At 44.8% G+C, this 20,542-nt stretch overlaps 2 protein-coding genes across 3 annotated transcripts; one reads left to right on the top strand and one right to left on the bottom strand.

Moving 5' to 3' along the window:
• The first annotated feature begins 12,889 nt into the window (after positions 1–12,889).
• On the top strand, positions 12,890–15,635 carry LOC125556492 (E3 ubiquitin-protein ligase BIG BROTHER-like). Of its 2 annotated transcripts, none has more exons than XM_048719219.1 (7): positions 12,890–13,067; positions 13,659–13,814; positions 13,940–14,004; positions 14,151–14,195; positions 14,469–14,593; positions 14,678–14,786; positions 15,144–15,635. In XM_048719219.1, the coding sequence occupies exons 2-7, from the start codon at positions 13,679–13,681 to the stop codon at positions 15,177–15,179; spliced, it is 516 nt and encodes a 171-aa protein (XP_048575176.1). In that variant the 5' UTR covers positions 12,890–13,067; positions 13,659–13,678; the 3' UTR covers positions 15,180–15,635. The 2 variants fall into 2 exon arrangements, with proteins under 2 accessions (XP_048575176.1, XP_048575177.1); XM_048719220.1 differs by having other exon boundaries at positions 12,910–13,067; positions 13,643–13,814.
• Positions 15,636–17,392: 1,757 nt separating this feature from the next.
• On the bottom strand, positions 17,393–19,984 carry LOC125510215 (F-box protein PP2-A13-like). Its single transcript, XM_048675315.1, has 3 exons — positions 19,195–19,984; positions 18,678–18,796; positions 17,393–18,044 (listed from the first exon to the last, which is right to left on the bottom strand). The coding sequence occupies exons 1-3, from the start codon at positions 19,507–19,509 to the stop codon at positions 17,615–17,617; spliced, it is 864 nt and encodes a 287-aa protein (XP_048531272.1). The 5' UTR covers positions 19,510–19,984; the 3' UTR covers positions 17,393–17,614.
• Between the last annotated feature and the right edge of the window lie 558 nt (positions 19,985–20,542).

Raw genomic sequence — 20,542 nt, 5'->3', positions numbered from 1 at the left:
TAGCAGAGTAGCAATCACACACTTATTACATCGAATGTCTCAAAGGAGAACTTATTACAATAAATATGGCTTAAGGCCATCTAATAACGATAACAACGGAAGGCTTGGAAGATAAGTGAGTCCATCAACTCCAACAGCATCACTGAGTATAGGACCACGACCTAAAAACTCCTTAATCATCGTCTAAAAAGTCTGCAACATTAACGTTGCAGCCCGAAAACGGGTCAGCACATGGAATATGCTGGCAATGCAACACATAGAGAGTAATGGAATGAAACAGCTATACTATATGCATATTTGGCTGGTGGAAAGCTCTATGGTTACAGTTTTGCGTAAAGCCAATTTTTCCCTATTTCAAAGGAATAAAATTTAATTACTATCATGGTGGTTGTTAAACATTGAGAATGGTTGACAGCATCCTCAATCCCAATTAAGCATCATCATTAAACATAACCCAACAAAATTTATTTAGAGTAACATGTTGAGATTCACATGATAATCCAAGTACTAGATACTCAAGATGTCCATAACCGGGGACACGGCTAACCATGATTAGTTTATTACACTCTGCAGAGGTTTGCGCATTTTCCCCACAAGACTCGATCGCCTCCGTTTGGTTTCTCACACTACAAGATGTTTGAGAAGACGGATGACCGAGACATAGTCTTTCAGAAGGCGCTAGCACCTTACGATCGGGTAGACCGTACCACCTACATCCCCTACATCTGCTAGTCTACCACTGTAAGAGTTCGCACAACTTAGTCAACTATGCTAGAGCCCATAATAGCTTGTGGCTGCACACGGAAGTTTCTAGTATGAATAGTCTCATGATCCCTTTGAGCCTGGGTGGCGGTCCAAAAGAAAACAGGCAAGTCCTGGAATACCCAGGTGCCTCAATTCACCCAGATGTGTGTTTAAGTTGCCACCTTAGATAAACCATTAATTAACAAAACTCACATATGTCATGTATATCACTCACCCAATCCACGTCTACTAGCATAGCATGGCATAATAAGCAAACGTAGAAGTAACTCCCAAAGGTTTGATAATAAACAGGTAATAGGTACTACCTCATCTACTTCCCATCCCACAATTTAATTAGATTCTAATCATGCAATGTGTGAGGTTTGATCTAATGCAATAAAACTGGGTAGTAGAAAAGGTATGATCAAAGTGTTACTTGTCTTGCTGATGATCCGCGAAACCTAACGATTCGAAGTAACAGGCGGCGCACTCCGGATCAAGGCGGGACTGATGGGCTGGGGCGGCTCGGGGCGGCGCTATTTAAAGGCTGCCCCCGGGTAGTGTCCCGCTCGGGTACGGCCCAAAGTCGGTTCATTTTTTTTAATTATTCCGCTCGGAAGAAAAATAAAAAGAAATACTAAACGGACTCCAAAAATTCCGAAATAAATTTTCACGGGCTTCTAATCAAGCCGCACAAGGTGAACATTTATTTGGGCCCTAAATGCAATTTTGAAAAACACACTTTTTTCCTAAATTCAAATAAAACACCGAAAAACTCCAAAATAAAATCTTATTTGATTTTATTATTAAATCCTCAATATTTCTTTATTTTGGGAAAGTCATTTTATTCCCTCTCTCATATTTTTGTAATAGAAATAATTGGCGATAAAATAAATAAAATCAAATGATCCTATTCTCAAAATTTGAGAGAACTCAAATATGAAAATAACGAAATCCCCAACTCTCTCCGCGGGTCCTTGAGTTGCATAGAATTTCTAGGATCAACCAAAATGCAAAATAAAATATGGTATGCATTGATGATCTAATGTATAACATTCCAAATTGAAATTTTGGGATGTTACACGATCCCGAGTCGCCCCCTGCTCCAAGTTGATGTCCTATAAATACCTACGCCCGTCCTCTCTCGATCCCCCTAAAACCCTACTCCCAAAGCCCACCACAGCCACCGCCGTCGCCAAATGCATCTCGTCGTCGCCGCCTCGGTTCGCCACCGCTTCTGCCATCGGTGAGCACCCCCCTTGACTCCAAGCTCCACCCCGTGAACCGCGTCATCCTCCCACAACCCCCTGACATCTTTTTGATCTTCCTCGACGCCTACAGGAAGCCGCCCGAGCACCGCCGCTCTTCGCCGGAGCTGCAGCTCACCAGGACCCCGTCGTCGACGCCCCGGCCGTTTTCGTCGTCCCCGAGCCACCTCGACATCACCACCTCCTCCGCAACACTCCGCCGCCTCACCCCGACATCTTCGCCGACCTCCCCGGCCCCCGGAGCCGCCGCGCCGTCCACGCCCGAGCCGCCGTCGCCTGTCACCGTCGTCGCAACCGTGGTGAGTCGCCGGAGCCGCTCCCCGCCGTCCGATCTGCTATCCATGGCCTAGATTAGATCACACGAAGAGTTTGTTTTTTAGTAAATTGGTTTAGTTTCGGGTTTTTTTCTGATTAGGTTGGTTTATTTTAAGTTGCGGTTTTGTTAGACCGGCTGCGCGGTTTATTTCTGTTTAGCCGCGGGCGCATTTTAGTTAGTGTTCGCCTGAGCGTTAGATAGGCTCAGTAGCGCTTGTTTTTTTAGTTATTTTTAGTTTCTGTTTTTAGAATAGAATAGTTCTGTTCTTGTAAAGTCTATATCTTTTGGGTTGTTTAATATTTTTAGTTGATTATTTTTTTTAGTTTACAAATTTCCTATAGTTTCTGTAGAAAATAGATTTGGCCATGTTTAAGCTTATAAAAATAGTTTTATATTAGTTTTAGTTAGATTAGTATTTCTACTATAATTTGAGCTAGAATTAATATTTCTAGGTGATTCTTTTTTCCACTGCTTAGTTTTGACCTAGCCTAGCATTAGGAACTTGTTGGGGTATTTGTAGATTGTATTAAAATTTGTTTTAGTCGAAATCAAGTTTTTCTAGTTTTATTTAGCTTGTTGCTGCTTTCTGCTGTTCTAGTTATCATAGAATTTTAATTTACCCCTGTTATAATTTATTTTAGATTAGTTTCTGTAGTTACACAGGGTGAACATTTATTTACAGAAAAATAAAAGTTTTATTTTATTTTCTTATTAGTTTTGTTTTAGGTATAACATGAGTTCTATAATAGATATTGATGTGATTCTTTTTGCACCTAGTTTATATGATGTTGTCCTTTATGTTAGTTAGCAAAACCCTTGTTTTGGTTATGTTAAGAAAAGTGTTAGTAGGATAAAACTATTTCTTAGTTGTTGCTTGAAGTGATGAAAACCTTGGTTTTGTTTTCCTCGAGTTTTCTTTGGTTTTGGTTTGAGTGCTTGTGTGATTTCCTTTAGCTTGTTGTTATGCTATTTAGTGGAATACTTATTTGTGCTATTATTTGACTCGATAGAATTTTCGGAGTGTGAAGCTTGCTATCTCGAGTCACTAGCGTTTGAAGACCGTCAGCCAGGCAAGTCATTTGATCATGTTTTACAATACCTATGATTTTGTTGCATTAGAATTGTTCCTCCCCACCATGCATGCAGTAGGAGAATTTTAAGTTATGTCTTGAGTAGTATCATGAGGTAGGATGAACCCAGTTCCCCTTGCTACTATTGCCCGGGACGATGCAGTTTATCTTGTTATGCTCGTAGACGGGGTTGGTTGAGAGATTCATAAGGGAGATGTGAGAGTCAAGATGATGACAACCCCATGACTTCAACCTCAAGATGGACTTCAAATTCACTACTGGGTGGAGGATGGTTGACGGGCACCTTGGAGGAACTAGGGGATGGCCGGGATGCATGGAGAAGCGCCATGACATCTTGCGGAAAGCTTCACCCAGCCACGAAGAGACGGATGGATACCCCTTGACCGGAAGCTTACCTGTGCAGCCGCAAGCCATTATGGGCTCTGGCTGGGTTGACCTTAGGCGTGACTCTGGACGGATGGTGCCAGCAGATGTAGAAGAACGGTAGGACATGGATGGGCACCGGCAGTGCCCAGAGAAACTCTACGGAAGACCCTGTTTCGTTCATCCCATCTTCAAACACCAGGCAGTGCGAGGACATAAAGGAGGGAACGATTCTTGCGGGTAAAGTGCACAAGACTCTGCAGAGTAACAACCTAATCAATTAGCCGTGTCCCCGGTTACGGAAAAATGAGCCTCTGGAAACTAGAGTATTTCAGAAATCTCAACACCGAACAAATAAATTAATTGAGGGGTTAATTAATAATTGGGAATGAGACATTAGTTGGCGGAACCATCTCAATAACTACCAACATTTTGTAGTAATTGTAAGCAAGTCCTTTGTTGTAGGAAAAAATTGGCTTTCTCGCAAAAACATAAAACTTAGAGCCCCACAGCCAAATTGCATATAGTGTTAGCATTATTATTGTTGTTTCTCTCTATGACTTGCCGGCATATTCAAAATGCTGACCTACACGGCTACAACGTCTCATGTTGTAGAGGAGTTTTGCGACCAGGAGTGAGGCTACGATCTATGCTCGGTGATTGCCCTATGGAGTTGGATGGACTCGCTTATTCGTCTACGCTTCCGCAGCTTTATTTAATTTATTTCTCATGAGTTGGCCTTCGGCCGAATTTATTATGATGTAATAAAGACTCGATATGAGAACCGTGTAATAAATTCAGGTGTGATTGAACTTTGAATCTTTTCATCAAGGTACTGTGTGTGCCAGCATGATCTTGGGATGGTACAGCTACACAAAGACTTGACCGATTTTGGGTCGGGTTGTTACACAAGACCTCATATCATCACATAGCCTATACCATGTCGATGCATCTCCCCTCAAAGATAAGGGGAAGACCTTCTTCTTAACAACATCTCCGGGTACACCTGCAAGCTTAAATAATCCACAAACTTCATCCACATATATCAGATGTTCATCAGGATGTTTTGTTCCATCTCCTAGAAAAGGATTAGCTAGCAGTTTTTCTATCATACCCGAAGGAACTTCAAAGCAAGCATTTTCATTTTCATTTTCAGTAGGTTTAGTAGGTTGAGGAGCAACTCTTTGCTCTACTGGTCGGGGTGAAGATACCCCAAACAAGCCCCTCAGAGGATTACCTTCCATTGTAACAAGTGACAGTAAATTTCAGCACACTATATAAATTTTTCCTTACCAAATTCCACCTACCAAAGGCGCTTCACTCCCCAGCAACGACACCAGAAAAGAGTCTTGATGACCCACAAGTATAGGGGAACTATCGTAGTCCTTTCGATAAGTAAGAGTGTCGAACCCAACGAGGAGCAGAAGGAAATGATAAGCTGTTTCCAGCAAGGTATTCTCTGCAAGTACTGATATAAGTGGTAACAGATTGTTTTGTGATAAGATAATTTGTAACAAGCAACAAGTAACAAAAGTAAATAAGGTGCAGCAAGGTGGACCAATCCTTTTTGTAGCAAAGGACAAGCCTGGACAAACTCTTATATGATGTAAAGCGCTCCCGAGGACACATGGGAATATCGTCAAGCTAGTTTTCATCACGCTCATATGATTCGCGTTCGGTACTTTGATAATTTGGTATGTGGGTGGACCGGTGCTTGGGTACTATCCTTACTTGGACAAGCATCCCACTTATGATTAACCTCTATTACAAGCATCCGCAACTACAACAAAAGTATTAAGGTAAACCTAACCATAGCATGAAACATATGGATCCAAATCAGCCCCTTATGAAGCAACGCATAAACTATGGTTTAAGCTTCTGTCACTCTAGCAACCCATCATCTACTTATTACTTCCCAATGCCTTCCTCTAGGCCCAAATAATGGTGAAGTGTCATGTAGTCGACGTTCACATAACACCACTAGAGGAGAGACAACATACACCTCATCAAAATATCGAACAAATACCAAGTTCACATGACTACTAATAGCAAGACTTCTCCCATGTCCTCAGGAACAAAAGTAACTACTCACAAAGCATAAACATGTTCATAATCAGAGGGGTATTAATATGCATATAGGCTCTGAACATATGATCTTCCACCAATTAAACCAACTAGCATCAACTACAAGGAGTAATTAACACTACTAGCAACCTACTAGCACCAATCCCGGACTTGGAGACAAGAATTGGATACAAGAGATGAACTAGGATTTTGAGATGAGATGGTGCTGATGAAGATGTTGATGGAGATTTCCCTCTCCCGATGAGTGGAGCGTTGGTGATGATGATGGCGGTGATTTCCCCTCCGGGAGGGAAGTTTCCCCAGCAGAACAGCTCTGCCAGAGCCCTAGATTGGTTCCGCCAAGGTTCCGCCTCGTGGCGGCGGAGTTTCGTCCGAGAAAATGGCTTATGATTTTTTTCCCATCGAAAGACTTCATATAGCAGAATATGGCCACCGGAGGGCCAACAGGGGGCCCACGAGGTAGGGGGGCACGCCCAGGGGGGTAGGGCGCGCCCCACCCTCGTGGGCAGGGTGTGGCCCCCCTGGTGAAGTTCTTGCTCTCAGTATTTTTTATATATTTGGAAAACGTCTTCCGTGAAGTTTCAGGACTTTTGGATCTGTGAAGAATAGGTATCTAATATTTGCTCCTTTTCCAGCCCAGAATCCCAGCTGCCGGCATTCTCCCTCTTTATGGAAACCTTGTAAAATAAGATAGAATAGGCATAAGTATTGTGACATAATGTGTTAACAGCCCATAATGCAATAAATATTGATATAAAAGTATGATGCAAAATGGAAGTATCATGACTTCAATTGGGAAGAGCTCGGCTTAGAGGTACACGACTTGGACTCCCTCGCGGACCCCATCACCGCGGAGGAGGTGCACGAGGCCATTAAGCAAATGCCAACCGACAAAGCCCCCGGGCCAGACCGTTTCACATGTTTGTTCTTCAAGAGTTGTTGGGACATTATCAAGGATGACATCATGAGGGTAGTCTCTCTTTTTGGCAACCTGCACACGGCAAACCTCCACTGGTTTAACTCTGCAAACATTGTACTAATTCCTAAGAAGGAGGGTGCTGAGGGGATCACTGACTTCCGGCCTATTAGCCTCATCCAGGCGATTGCAAAGATTGTGGCAAAAAATTACCAATTCGGCTAGCCCCTCACATGAACAAGCTTGTCTCCAACGCACAAAGTGCTTTTGTCAAGACTAGGAGTATCCATGACAATTTCATGTATGTGAAAAATCTCGCGCGTTGCCTTCGCAAGAGCAAAACTTGATCCCTCCTTTTCAAGCTTGATATACGAAAGGCTTTTGACTCTGTGAGATGGGAGTATATCATTGACATCCTCCAGTAGAGGGGGTTCCCGAGCACCTTTCGAAATTGGATCACCGCCCTCTTATGCACCTCCTCCTCGCGAGTTCTCCTCAACGGCATCCCCGGCAGCCCCATTGCCCATGGAAGCGGCTTCCGGCAAGGGGATCCTCTTTCGCCCCTGCTATTTGTCATTGCCATTGATCCCCTTCAAAAGATCCTCGGGCTGGCTACTAGGAAGGGGTTGCTCCACAAAATCCGTGGGCGTGGGCCCATCATGAGAACACCCCTCTACGCCGATGACGCGGTCGTTTTCATTGCACCCATCAAGAAAGATATTGACAACCTCTCTGTGTTGCTCGATGCGTTTGGTGAACTCACAGGACTATGCACTAACTTCCAAAAGAGCTCGGTGGTCCCGATTCGGTGCAGGCACCTACACCTCGACACCATCCTCCAGAATTTTCCTGCTGCCTGGGCTTCATTCCCAATAAAATATCTAGGGCTACCTCTCTCAGTTTGGCAACTAAAAATTCAGGATTTCCAATTCCTCGTGGACAAGACCGCTTCCAAACTTGTTCCTTGGGATGGGAAAAATATCACAACCATTGGTCGGGCTGCCCTTGTCAAGTCTGTGCTATCCTCACAAGCCATCTACTTCATCACCCCATTGATCGTTCCACCAAGCATCCTCCACAATGTCAACAAGCTTGAGAGAGCTTTCCTTTGGGCGGGAACAGATAAGACTACCGGCATGAAGTGCAAAGTTAATTAGGAATCTGTATGTCGACCGGTCAAATATGGAGGTCTTGGGGTGCTAAACACAGAGAAATTTGCAAGGGCACTTCGCTTACGTTGGCTTTGGTTTGAATGGAAGGAACTCACCAAGCTATGGGTTGGGATCAGCAATCCATGCGATGAGATGGACAAAAATCTTTTCTATGCTTCAACGACCATAACCGTTGGCAACGGTGAGCGCACGCCCTTCTGGGACTCCCCTTGGGTGCGGGACCGCAAGCCAAGAGACATCACACCGCTTATCTACGCCGCTTCCTCTCGGAAGACATGGAAACTTTGGGAAGCCCTCCAAGATGATGCTTGGATTCGCAAGATCAAGGTCACTCCCAACTTCACCTCCGAACATCTTCGACAATTTATTGAGCTTTGGTCCACCATCCGCGACTTCCCTCTTGAGGTTCACGCTGAAGACGACATTGTGTGGAAACACACAGAGAGCGGGATTTACAGTGCCGAGTCCACCTACTTGGCCCAGTTTTTTGGGAACATCCGCTCACCCATGGAGCTTGCAGTGTGGAAGGCCTGGGCCCTGCCCAAGGTCAAATTTTTCGCATGGTTGTCCATGCAAAAATAGGGTATGGACTGCTGACTGGTTGGCCAACCGGGGGTGGCCCAATTGTGGGCTTTGTCCTTTTTGCAAGCTCATGCAAGAGTCCATCGATCACCTCCTCTTCAGATGCCGGTACACTACTAGACTTTGGGAAATGATAAAAGATTGGCTCCAGCTCGAAAGCATCAACACTTCCACTTGGCACTTGGCACGGTCAACCAAAGAGTGGTGGATCGGGCTCACGACTCTACCATACCTAATAGGAAGGCCATGGCTACCCTCTCTATGCTCACCTCTTGGACAATCTGGAATGAAAGGAGGCACTCGCATCTTCCAACTCAAGAGTGCCCCACCGACGGTTCTACTAGCTAACATCAAGATTGAGGCTCAAACTTGGGTCACCGCGGGTGCAAAGAAATTGGGATCTATCATGCCGCGAGAGTAGGCCTGTTGTAGTGGTGTTGTAACACAAACTTTAAACTCCTTTTCCCCCTCTTAATTAATGAATGAGGCAAGTCTTTTGCCTCCTTTCAAAAAAAAGTATTGGAGCAAGAGCAACTCTAGTAGAGTCACTATGTTCGCATCCTCAATCACACGTACTGGAGTGTGTTTCATAATACTATACAGACTGCCGAGGTGATGCATAAATGCAAAATCTACATAAATCAACTTAAAAAAATCCATGTGAGACATGTTTGCCATTGGATATAAGACCTCTTGCTACCTCATCTCAACAATGGACGTTGTTTCTGATGGATCAACATTGAATCCAACAACAATGACAAAGATTTGAACAACCATTTAAACTACTATTCTTTTCTATAATTTGGACTGTGGGCTCTTCCTCCATTTGGAAGTGACCTCACTGGCGGGGAGGCTTCGGCTGTGGCGACTTTCGCAGCATGTGGTTGATGGACACATACACGGTCATATTTTTTAAGCCAAGCATGAGCGCAACGTCCATTTCTGCCAAGGTGGTTGTGATACGTCTCCATCGTATCTACTTTTCTAAACACTTTTGCCCTTGTTTTGGACTCTAACTTGCATGATTTGAATGGAACTAACCCGGACTGACGTTGTTTTTAGCAGAATTGTCATGGTGTTATTTTTGTACAGAAATAAAAGTTCTCGGAATGACCTGAGAATCAACGGAGAATTATTTTGGAATATATAAAAAATACTGGAAGAAGAATCCACGTCAGGGGGGCTCCACCTGTCCACGAGGGTGGGGGGCGCCTGCCCCCCTGCTTCGTGGGCCCCCTGACGCTCCACCGAACTCAACCTTGACTCCATATATTCACTTTCGGGGAGAAAAAACCAGAGAGAAGGATTCATCGCGTTTTACGATACGGAGCCGCCGCCAAGCCCTAAACTCTCTCGAGAGGGCTGATCTGGAGTTCGTTCAAGGCTCCAGAGAGGGGAATCCGTCGCCATCGTCATCATCAACCTTCCTCCATCACCAATTTCATGATGCTCACCGCCGTGCGTGAGTAATTCCATCGTAGGCTTGCTGGACGGTGATGGGTTGGATGAGATTTATCATGTAATCGAGTTAGTTTTGTTAGGGTTTGATCCCTAGTATCCACTATGTTCTGAGATTGATGTTGCTATGCATTTGCTATGCTTAATGCTTGTCACTAGGGCCCGAGTGCCATGATTTAAGATCTGAACCTATTATGTTTTCATCAATATATGAGAGTTCTTGATCCTATCTTGCAAGTCTATAGTCACCTACTATGTGTTATGATCCGGCAACCCCGAAGTGACAGTAGTCGGGACCACTCCCAGTGATGACCGTAGTTTGAGGAGTTCATGTATTCACTATGTGTTAATGCTTTGGTCTGATACTCTATTAAAAGGAGGTCTTAATATCCCTTAGTTTCCAATAGGACCCCGCTGCCACGGGAGGGTAGGACAAAAGATGTCATGCAAGTTCTTTTCCATAAGAACGTATGACTATATTCGGAATACATGCCTACATTATATTGATGAACTAGAGCTAGTTCTGTGTCACCCTAGGTTATGACTATTACATGATCGATCACATCCGGCATAATTATCTATCACCGATCCATTGCCTATGAGATTTCCATATATTGCTCTTCGCTTATTTACCTTTCCGTTGCTATTGTTACAATCACTATAAAACACCAAAAATATTACTTTTTCTACCGTTACTTCTGTTATCGTTACCACTACTATCATATTATTTTGCTACTAAATACCTTGCTGCAGATATTACGTTTCCAGGTGTGGTTGAATTGACAACTCAGCTGCTAATACTTGAGAATATTCTTTGGCTCCCATTGTGCCGAATCAATAAATTTGGGTTGAATACTCTACCCTCGAAAACTGTTGCGATCCCCTATACTTGTGGGTTATCAGGCTGCTAACATTCAGACAAAGTAGCAGAGAGCGGCGGGGAGGCGCCCCAAACCGACAGCTGATTCAACCTTATGGATGTGTCCTCCTCGACCCACTGGGAGTAGTTACACGCCCACTCACAGGACTCTCTTTGATCTAGTCCTCTTCGGTCTCGCCAGGGAAAAGTCCAGAAGAGGGCGCAACTGCCATGATATGGTAGATGGGGATGAGTGTGACGACGTCGGGGGAAGGGGAATATAGAGGGGCAGACCGGTGTTGGCAAAGATGGCAGATGGTTGAGTGGCGTCGTCGAGTGAAGTGGTCCGTTTTATATACCTGCGAATGGGCGTGCTTCGGCGGGAAACAAAGCCATATTTGACATGCACGGGGGTGGAAAACGAGTGTGAAACAAGGTGGTGGCCATTTATTGACGCTCGTCCCGATGGGAAAATAGTCGCGTCATTAGTAAGGGTGGAAGCGCCAAGCATACGAAAGCACCAATGACCGGGCTCCGGGCGGGAGGAAGAGGCTGGGCTGAAACTTCCCCCTGCGCCAGAGGTTACTTTTGGAGGATGTTCCATGTCAACGAACCTAGCCTTCAAATATAGAGGCTAGCGGGCTCGATTTGGAGTGACCTCCATAGATTATGTAAGCTGGGGGCGTATGGGGCGACTGTCGGAGTGTATACTCAAGACATCCGGGATTGAGGATACCTTGTTTTTGTGTGTTCGACCAAGTGATAAAATGCTCTGTGTTTCTTCGAGTAAGCTATAAAAGAGACACAAAGATTTCTACAGGTTTAGACTGCTAGCGATAGCGTAACACCCTACTCCTGTTCTTGGTTGGCTTGATATGTATATGAGATGCAATACGGTGCTCATGGTGGCTAAATGGGGCGCTCGGGGTATAGACTCATGTTGCCTGAGCACCAGTTCTTTTTCCTATCTCCTCTAGCTAGTGATCTTGGATCTCGTGTTGCTTGTGATGTGGCTTTCTTGTTCGATCCTCTATAAATGGCCATGACCCTCCCCTTATATAGGCCCGGGGTACCACAATGGCACACTTGTACGTCTGGACATTACAAAGAATGGTGAGCGCCCGCCTTGCATAGTCTTCTTTGTCTTCGGTTTTGCAGGGGATAACCTGGTGATGTAGTCGTTAGGTACTCAAGTGCACCCGACAGTCTGTCATATCATGTGGGTCCCATATGTCATTGTATCCGCATTAAATGCACAGTCGGGGATGTGGCACACCATGGCCATGGGATCCGTTCGCATACACGACACATGGTGCCGATGCTCAGGACACCGATCACTCACTCTGGACGTCACGGCTGATGTTTTTGGACTCAGTTTAACCGGGGTGGGATTTACTTAGGGCAAGTCTTCACAAGGATCTGTACGCGGCCATGTGTATGTACTGGAATAATATCCTTCTGGATGTTGTAGTATTCTTTAGGGGAATGAAATTCCGATGTGCCTTTTCCGTATATGGACGTGGCATTTGGGCTCCATCTGTCGGTTCGGTTTTTATTATGCCGACAACGACTCTGCTAGACCGCCCATTTTGACTTGCGACCATCATCCGGCGGTTATTATGGCTACCCACGTGATATGATGACTATGTTATAATTGCTTTTACAACTTACTCGAAAGGAAACATAAGTGCTCACGCAAGCGTTGCATCTCGAACCATGACTCGGGCATTCACCAGAGATCATCCTATCTCACTGGCATTTTTTTCTTGGTAGTAGATTCAACCATACATAATCCATATGGATATGACATTGTAATCTTACGTTCTATTTGCGCCACGTCATTTTGTCGGATTATTATGGAAATCAAGTTTACCCTCAACAAAAATCTGGCAACTGCAATTCGATTGAATGGAAACAAGAATGAAAAGCCAAGGCAAGAGCAAGGGACACAAAGGAAGGAGGGAATGCAAATCAAGACAAGCCAAAAAAGAAGAGAATAGAAGGGGGCAGCATACATACCAGTAGCCAGTAGGTAGTCTCCATCACTTTGACTTCGGAGCAACCGCGACCACGTCGGTAGCATAAAGCTTTCGCCCGAAGCGCAACAGCGCACGGCTGGCTCGGGTGAGAGAGACAGGGAAGGCGGAGGGGGCGGAGGCTGGGCGGCAGAGGCGGCGCCGTCACTCTGTTCTTGCGCTCATCTCCAGAGGAAGGTACACATCGATTCCTCGACCCCCGTCGGGCTCCTCCGAGATTTGTTGGGTGAATTGCGCGCGCTTGATCGGGGGCAATCGCCTCTCTCTCTCCATCCCTTTCCTCCCCTTCTCCGGCCAGCCGAAGATTGCCCGGATATACTCTGCGATTCTGCCCCCCTTTTCCTTTTTCTTCTTGGAGCGGCGTGTCCAACATGTCGTCTGCCTATTCGGCGATGATAAGAAGAATATCAAGATTGGATTTTCTTCTTCTTCTTCTTCTTCTTTAGAAATTCGAGCTCTTTTAGGTTTTAGAAAAGCCCTGCCTGATCTTTTCAAGTGTAGTATAATTTAGCTGTATTTATTTGGAGAGTGTGCTGTTCTATTTCTTCCAGAGCACCAGTAATTGATGAAAATTTGTTCTTAGTCAGTCTAGAAATAGAAGGAGGAATAATGCACTGCAATCATCAGCTTCTATAGTAATTTAGTCGGAACGCAATTCTGAATGCTCCTTCAGTTAAGATGATAAATTGATAATCAGAACAGGGTTTCTATCTTCAGTGTTGCATTGATTGATTAATCACAGTGTTCATCAGCTGCAAATTGCTGCAGGGGAGCGTCACGGTTCAGCAATGGCAGCTCCGAATACCTACGCCGTCCATCTCTCCTCGGAGACCCACAAGATCGAGGCCTGGTGCGAATCGGACGAGGCTTTGGCTAAGCAACTGCAGGAGGAGGAGGATTCGCTCGCTACAAGGGAATTTGCCGGTAATAATATAGTGGTGCTACTACTCCCAATCTCCGAGCATCTTTTGCGTTGTTTGAGGTGGATTCATTAGCTGTAATCAACTGATGCTCACGCGTGCTACATGTTGATGGTGCATTGTTTTTAGGCAGCGTGTCCTTGGAACCATCATCACCAGCTGTTGAGTATAGGCCTGCCAATAATGCAGCTCAGGTTTGTTGCTTCTCTACTCTTTTGTTTCCTTTGGTTGCCTCATTGGGATCATCAGCACATTCCTTGGAAAGGGATTCCAAATGTGTGCACTGAATTTTTTTGAAGGGGTCACGGAATGATGAGTTGATGACAATCTGTATATGCAGGTGGCGACAGAAGATAATGTCGATCCGGATAATATGTCATACGAGGTATGCTGTTTTGCTTTTGCCGAGTAAACGTTCTTTGACAGTTTTGAGAGAACAAACAATTTTCTGAACACATATTGTGCCAATGTAGTTCACTTATATATACTACCTGCTCCCATACAAAAGGTTTAAGGTTGTGTTATACTACTACTTTGTTCCCTTGATTTGACATCAAAAACAATTGGGCATAAAGAGACACACTTTGATTGACATCTTGTAGCACATGAAAAATCTCATTTCTGAGCAACTTTTCACTATTGTTTTGGTGATTCGTAGCAACTGCAAGCAATCGGTGAAGAAGTAGGAACTCAGTCCAGAGGATTATCTGATGACCTGATCAGCTACCTGGAGCCTTTTAGGAACAAATGTAACTTCTTCTCCTGCAAAAAGAATACCGATGAGTACGTGACAGTTAGTTTTACTCTGAATCGATCATCATTTTGTAACCCTATGATGAACAATAATCGTGTGATACCCCCATGCAGATGTGTGATCTGCAAATCGAACTATAAAAGCCTACAGAAGTTGATAAGATTGCCCTGCAGCCATTGTTACCATGCAAATTGCATAACTCGCTGGCTTAAGATTAACAAGGTAAAACTCAGTTTTTTTTCTTCTCTAAGTATTCGATTTTATTTTGGTATGCTACAATTCAAATACTCCCTCCATCCCAAAATAAGTGACTCAACTTTGTACTAACTTTAATGTAAAGTTGTACTAAGCTTGAGACACTTATTTTGGGACGGAGGGAGTATAAGTTTTTCGTCCTCAATGAATAGATGCTGAATGTTGATATTAACCTGCCATGTCGCTGGACAAAAGCAGACATTGTCTGGACTCCATATCAAAATTCTCTGTTGTCTGATATCTTGGTGTACAATCCTCTGTTGTTTGATATTCAGAGGATTATCTGATTCTTTTTCTGATATATGCACCTTTGTTTTCATTCAGGCATGCCCAGTCTGCAATGAGGAGGTATTCGGTTAACTTGCGATGTTAGTGGAGACGCTGTGGCCTCCTCGCCGCATCATGATAATGGACAATCTTGCTCTCCTATAGCCTATTATACTATAAAATACTTGATGGTCTACCGTGCTTTAAGAACAAATGTATTTCGGATCATGCCATGTTTGATGTCCCCCAACTTAGTTTTGTCATTAAGGTAATGATAAATATGTGCGGGCAGTGGGTTATATAGTTTGCAATTTTCCGAGAATGCAACCGAGCAGGAGCAGCTAAGTAGATGATGTGGTTTGCTATGTCTTGCACAGTCTTTACATCAGCCCACTGTGTAAAGTCCGAAGCAAGATTTGTAAATGTTTATATAGGACGTCTCTTTTTGACTTTGAAAGGTTCAGACAAGTGTGTTCTGAGGTTTCCAAAATTTTGGGAACAAATCTTGCATGTAAAAATTATAATGGAATGAACTGTGTTTTTCGCAAAGTTCTGCGAATATGAGTTCATTTGTGGTCTGCGTTACGATGATAAGCATGAAGTGTCAAAAATAACTATATGTGATGTCCTTTTTTCTTCACCCAGGCCACAAAAAGGCGAGCTTTTTCATGAAGCATGACCATTTCACCATATAACTATCTCCATTCGGGATACTTTTTTTTTAGAAATTTTCTGGAAGCACAAAAGGAAATTAGTAGAGTATGTGTGAGCCCGAATCGCCTACAATATATCCATGTCGTGTAACACTATTCTTTTATGTTTAATTATTTCAGCAAAAAATTGGGCATGATTTTCTGAATCAGAAGCTAGGCAATGACCTATTTTATTAGCAGATGCTAGATGCTGAAACACACAGATCCCAATCTAGAGTAGGAACTCATTCCTACTATTACTTCCGCCAGAAGTGACGTTGTTTTAGTTCAATTTCTGAATTCTAGTGGAATTTGGATCACTTATTTCCGAACGGAGGGAGAGTAATTAATACTGTATCAGTTAGTTCTTTTGTTCAGCAAGGAGAGCTTTAGTGGAATCTGGATCTCTGCATCTTCTCAGTGGACATTTTATTTGCCATCCTTCTCTTCTCTGAGTGATGTTGCAGCTTGGGCACAGCAAAGGCTGCACACCCATATTAACAGTGGCGTACCCAGGGGGTGTGCCAGGTGTGCCATGGCACACCCAGATTTTTGGAAGATATTTTTTCACCATGTAAAAATTAGCTTATTTTTAATGCCCATGCAAGCTAATTGCAATAGACTTCAGTTTTCTTAACGTGTGCACATCCTCCATTTTATTTCTTGGTCCGCCACTGCATATTAATATCCTTGGATCCTGGAATTAGCATTGGATCTCAGTGTCATTGGTTGCTTAAACAATGGTGATCGACTGCAAATGGTACTGATTAATAGTTAATAATGAATCATGGAGCATGATCCAGTGCCGACACTGATCCACTCCAATCCGGTGTAGATTCCTGTGCTGATAGATGTTCTTGTTGGCATCTCATCTTTTAGAAAGTTTAAGGTGTTCTTTCCCTGATTAATAATCATTCTCTGGTTGGTTGTATAAAGTTGTAAAGTGTGGGTGTGGTGTCATGCAACCAACATCACAAATCTTATCTGGGTTCGCTGTCACGCATGATCTCATCCTCAGTGTCAGCAACAGGTGTTTAGCACCAGAACAGGCCGTCCTTTGTGCAATGGCTATGTTGTCATGAGCACACCCCATCCCCATCCACACGCCCCAAAGGAATGACATGTCCCCAACAAACAATTTTCCACCGGTGTTTTTGTTTTGCTATTCAGGGCCTCTTTGCTTTGAATTCGATGCAGTTATTTCTATGAAAATTGGCGGTACAAAACTTTAGTATGAGGACTAAAACAAAAGTGCATATAGTTTATTATATTTGATTATTTTTATTGTTGTACAAAAAATCGAATATAAATAGCATGCAAGGTGCATGCTAAGGTGGTCCTTTCCCTGCATAGTCTCATGGTGGGTTGACATAGTTACATGTTAACAGGATTAAATTTTATGGGACATACATGGTGGCATACTGAGTTGACATAATTGCATGTTAAGATAATTGAGTTAGTGAAGATAAACTATTTAAGTATATAGGATTTGTATAGTTTCAAATCCTTGAAACATTTCTTGTATTGTTGTTTGATTTGTTGGACCAGAAAGGAAGTTGAGGGGAATTTGATTCAACCAAGGTTTGGAACACAAGGATCAGGTGCCACAGAACATAGCAAAGGCAAACATGTAGATCTGTCACAAACTCACAATTTACAAGGTGTGACATGCTTGATGCTCCTATAGGGACAAGAGGAAATAAAAGATCACTCACCCCTCCAATTACATTTACATTACAGGATTGAAAAAATACCGACAGCCGCAAGCACACGACGGAGGAAGTAAGCAAAACCATATAGTTTCTATAGATATCGAGCTTAATGTGCTCACTAAATCTACTCATAACTTCCAGTTCCCTTTTCCCGCGCAAGGCATTTGGGTTTTATAACCACTGAATCCATACACAGGCCTCCTTTTGTGTGTGTGCAATCTATCTGAACCATTGCAAACTGGATATTCAGTGGCTCGTTCGAGTCCTTCACGACGAAATCGCCGACATGATGATAGATCCAGACACCTGGATCAGTTAGGTAACACTTGGACTGGGCCTGCTGCCCGTCCGAAGTCGATAGCTGGAAGCGCACCGGCTTGACGTCCCACCCATGGATGTGCTCGGCACTGTAAACCCGGCGACCGAGCCGCTTGAAAGGCCTGCCTAGATGAATTCGGAAAAACAGGCTGTATGTACCTTCTGGGAAGCAGAACTCAACCTCCCCTCTGACTTCAAACCACCAGATTTGCGACAGATAAGCAACCGAACGGAACCTGCAGAAAAAGCAACATGCTTATCAGGACTTCTCTTATCTGCCAAATGTTTGGAACATTGTGGCTCTATAACCACACACACTTGTACCGTATTTGAAATGGATATGCGTTGTCGTTGTATGCCAGTAAAGCAAACATGCTCAATTATCTCACATGAAAGGCATGATTAACAAAGCAAACATGCTCAATTATCTCACATGAAAGGCACCAATGCATCATCAGAAACAACTACTGCTTATCATGTCCCAACTGGCATACATTTCAGAGGCCACTGCAGATAATCACACCCCTAGTTGGTGACATGTGGAAGTAGTGTGTTGTTCACAATCCCGCCTTCTTTTCGCTTTTATTATCAAGACAAGCTAACTAACTGTCAGTTGCAACTTGTAACACGAGTTGAACACAGGGAGAGTTGATGTAGTTTGCACCATTTGGTGTTCTTATTAAGTGGCTATAACATACGACAAGTGAGCACTACGAATAGCGGGAAGTGCTGCTCAGCTTCGGCGATACGCACCCGGAGTTCAGAACTTCAGATACTCATCCACAAACAAAAAAGAAAGAAGTCATGGCATGAAGTTTCTATTAATGAGGCCCATTATAAGCTGTCGTATTTGGTTTTGATGAAAGCACCTTGATTCATCATTTGGAATGAAGTTCCAGTATCTCCTGTCATCGATGCCTGTTATCGAAAGCGCCCTCGAATAAATTGTCATGCAGGTGCCTCCACCAGCCTTGTCGAGCCAGAACTCCTGCACAATGAACCAGATACTGAATTTCATTTGCAGTAGCAATAACAAATTAGCAAACAGTAATTCAAGGAAAACAGAACAAATTAATCAAACAAGTTCATCTTCAAAATCGGCGTTGAAACTAATCCGACTTCTCCGTAAACCTTATTTTAAACTCAAATTCCTGCACTTTAGTAACACAAACTTCACCCCGAAATAAACTCATATTCCTGCACCTTTATTAACACAAACAATACCCCGAAACAAGACTCAAATCCCCGCAGTTCTATTAATTTGCAGGCATACTGATTTGCACAAGGTTTTGTCATAAATTTTTAAAAGAAATTGCGGGGAAATTTTCAATATTTTTAACAGATACAGTGGCGATGTTCACCGCAAAGATGGGACAAAGTACACACCTTGGTGCCGCCGTCGAGGGAGTTGCGGCGGGAGAGCCGCGCGTACACCTCCTTCTTGGGGATGGCCTCCGCCTCCAACGCGGCGGCCTCCTCGTCTCCGGCGGCGGCGGCGAGGAGGCGCGCGTAGTTGCGCGGCAGCTTGGCCTCCCAGACGGCGTCCCCGGACGCGGCGGCGCGGAAGGTGCGGCTGAGCCGCGCCATCCCGCAGATCTCCGTCGGGTTCAGCCTGAGCATCACCTCGGCGACGCAGTTCTCCGGCAGGTCCCCCAGCGCCGTGCCCCCGCCCCGGCTTGCGGACGACCCCGCGGCGCCCATGGATGGATGACTCGCTCGACCGAGAAGAAGGGAACAGCCGCCCGCCGGGAGCTCAACAGTAGAGGGTGAGCAGCTTGGAGAGCAGCAGCAGGGACGCCGGCGACTTGGAGAAGAGCGGCGTGTTACGCCTCACCGCCGAAAGGCCCATCCCTCCGTTGCCACTGCCACCTCGCTTGCCGTCGGAAAGCGGAGAACCCCCGGCGTCGTCGCCCTGATTCTTGTTCCGCCCGACTGTGGCTGGTCGATCGAGGAGGAAGGTTCTGGCTCCTGAGCTTGCTTTATGCGCTCGGTTGCTTGACCTTGGCGTCTGCCGGGTTAGGCTGGTGCTGAGGCAGGGAGCGGAAGCTGGGTAGCGGCTGCGCGAAGGGAGTGGAGGTTGTGGAAGACGACCGTGGGCAGCCGCAAGGGAAAGTTGGTTTTGTTCTTGCCCATGGGGGGAGGGGGAGGGGGGCGGTGCACAAGATTTCTCCCTTTTTTCCGCTTTGGCTCTCGGTGCTCTCTCTGTGGTGGGAGCCGCGTGTCGCGAGGTGGTTCCGTGCTTGCCTGCCGCCCCTCGCGCCCTCGGTGCGAGTCGCTGTCGGGAAGACGATGATTCACTCAGTTCACCCTCCGTCGCCTACTGACCGTTGAAATCGACTGACTGCTATCGTGTGCCTGAATTGTTACTGTCGAGCAAAGCAAAAGGTCTACTTTCTCGGGGTATCTCTACCACCGTCCGTTAAATATCCAGGCCTCGCGATCTGAACATTTTGTGACGTCCAACGCCGTGCATCAAACGGCCGCAGGCTGCTCTACATGTCTGGATTTTCGTAATCCAAAAGCAAAGTTGGGAAGGTTTACGGATACATCCTGAACTCAACCAAAACTAAGGCCAATCCCGCATATTTGGACGGACTTGATACATGTGTATGCCACTTTATGCTTCATCTCTTGTACACTCTAGCTTTTAAAGCTGGAGATTCTCACCTGACGAGAAGTACCACTATTGATTTGTTTGTCTATGCACAAGACAAGCAGAAGGTGGATGTGTTTT

Source organism: Triticum urartu, chromosome 5 (assembly GCF_003073215.2).
Source record: "Triticum urartu cultivar G1812 chromosome 5, Tu2.1, whole genome shotgun sequence".
Classification (NCBI taxonomy): domain Eukaryota; kingdom Viridiplantae; phylum Streptophyta; class Magnoliopsida; order Poales; family Poaceae; genus Triticum; species Triticum urartu.
This window is presented reverse-complemented; position numbering and strand designations above follow the sequence as displayed.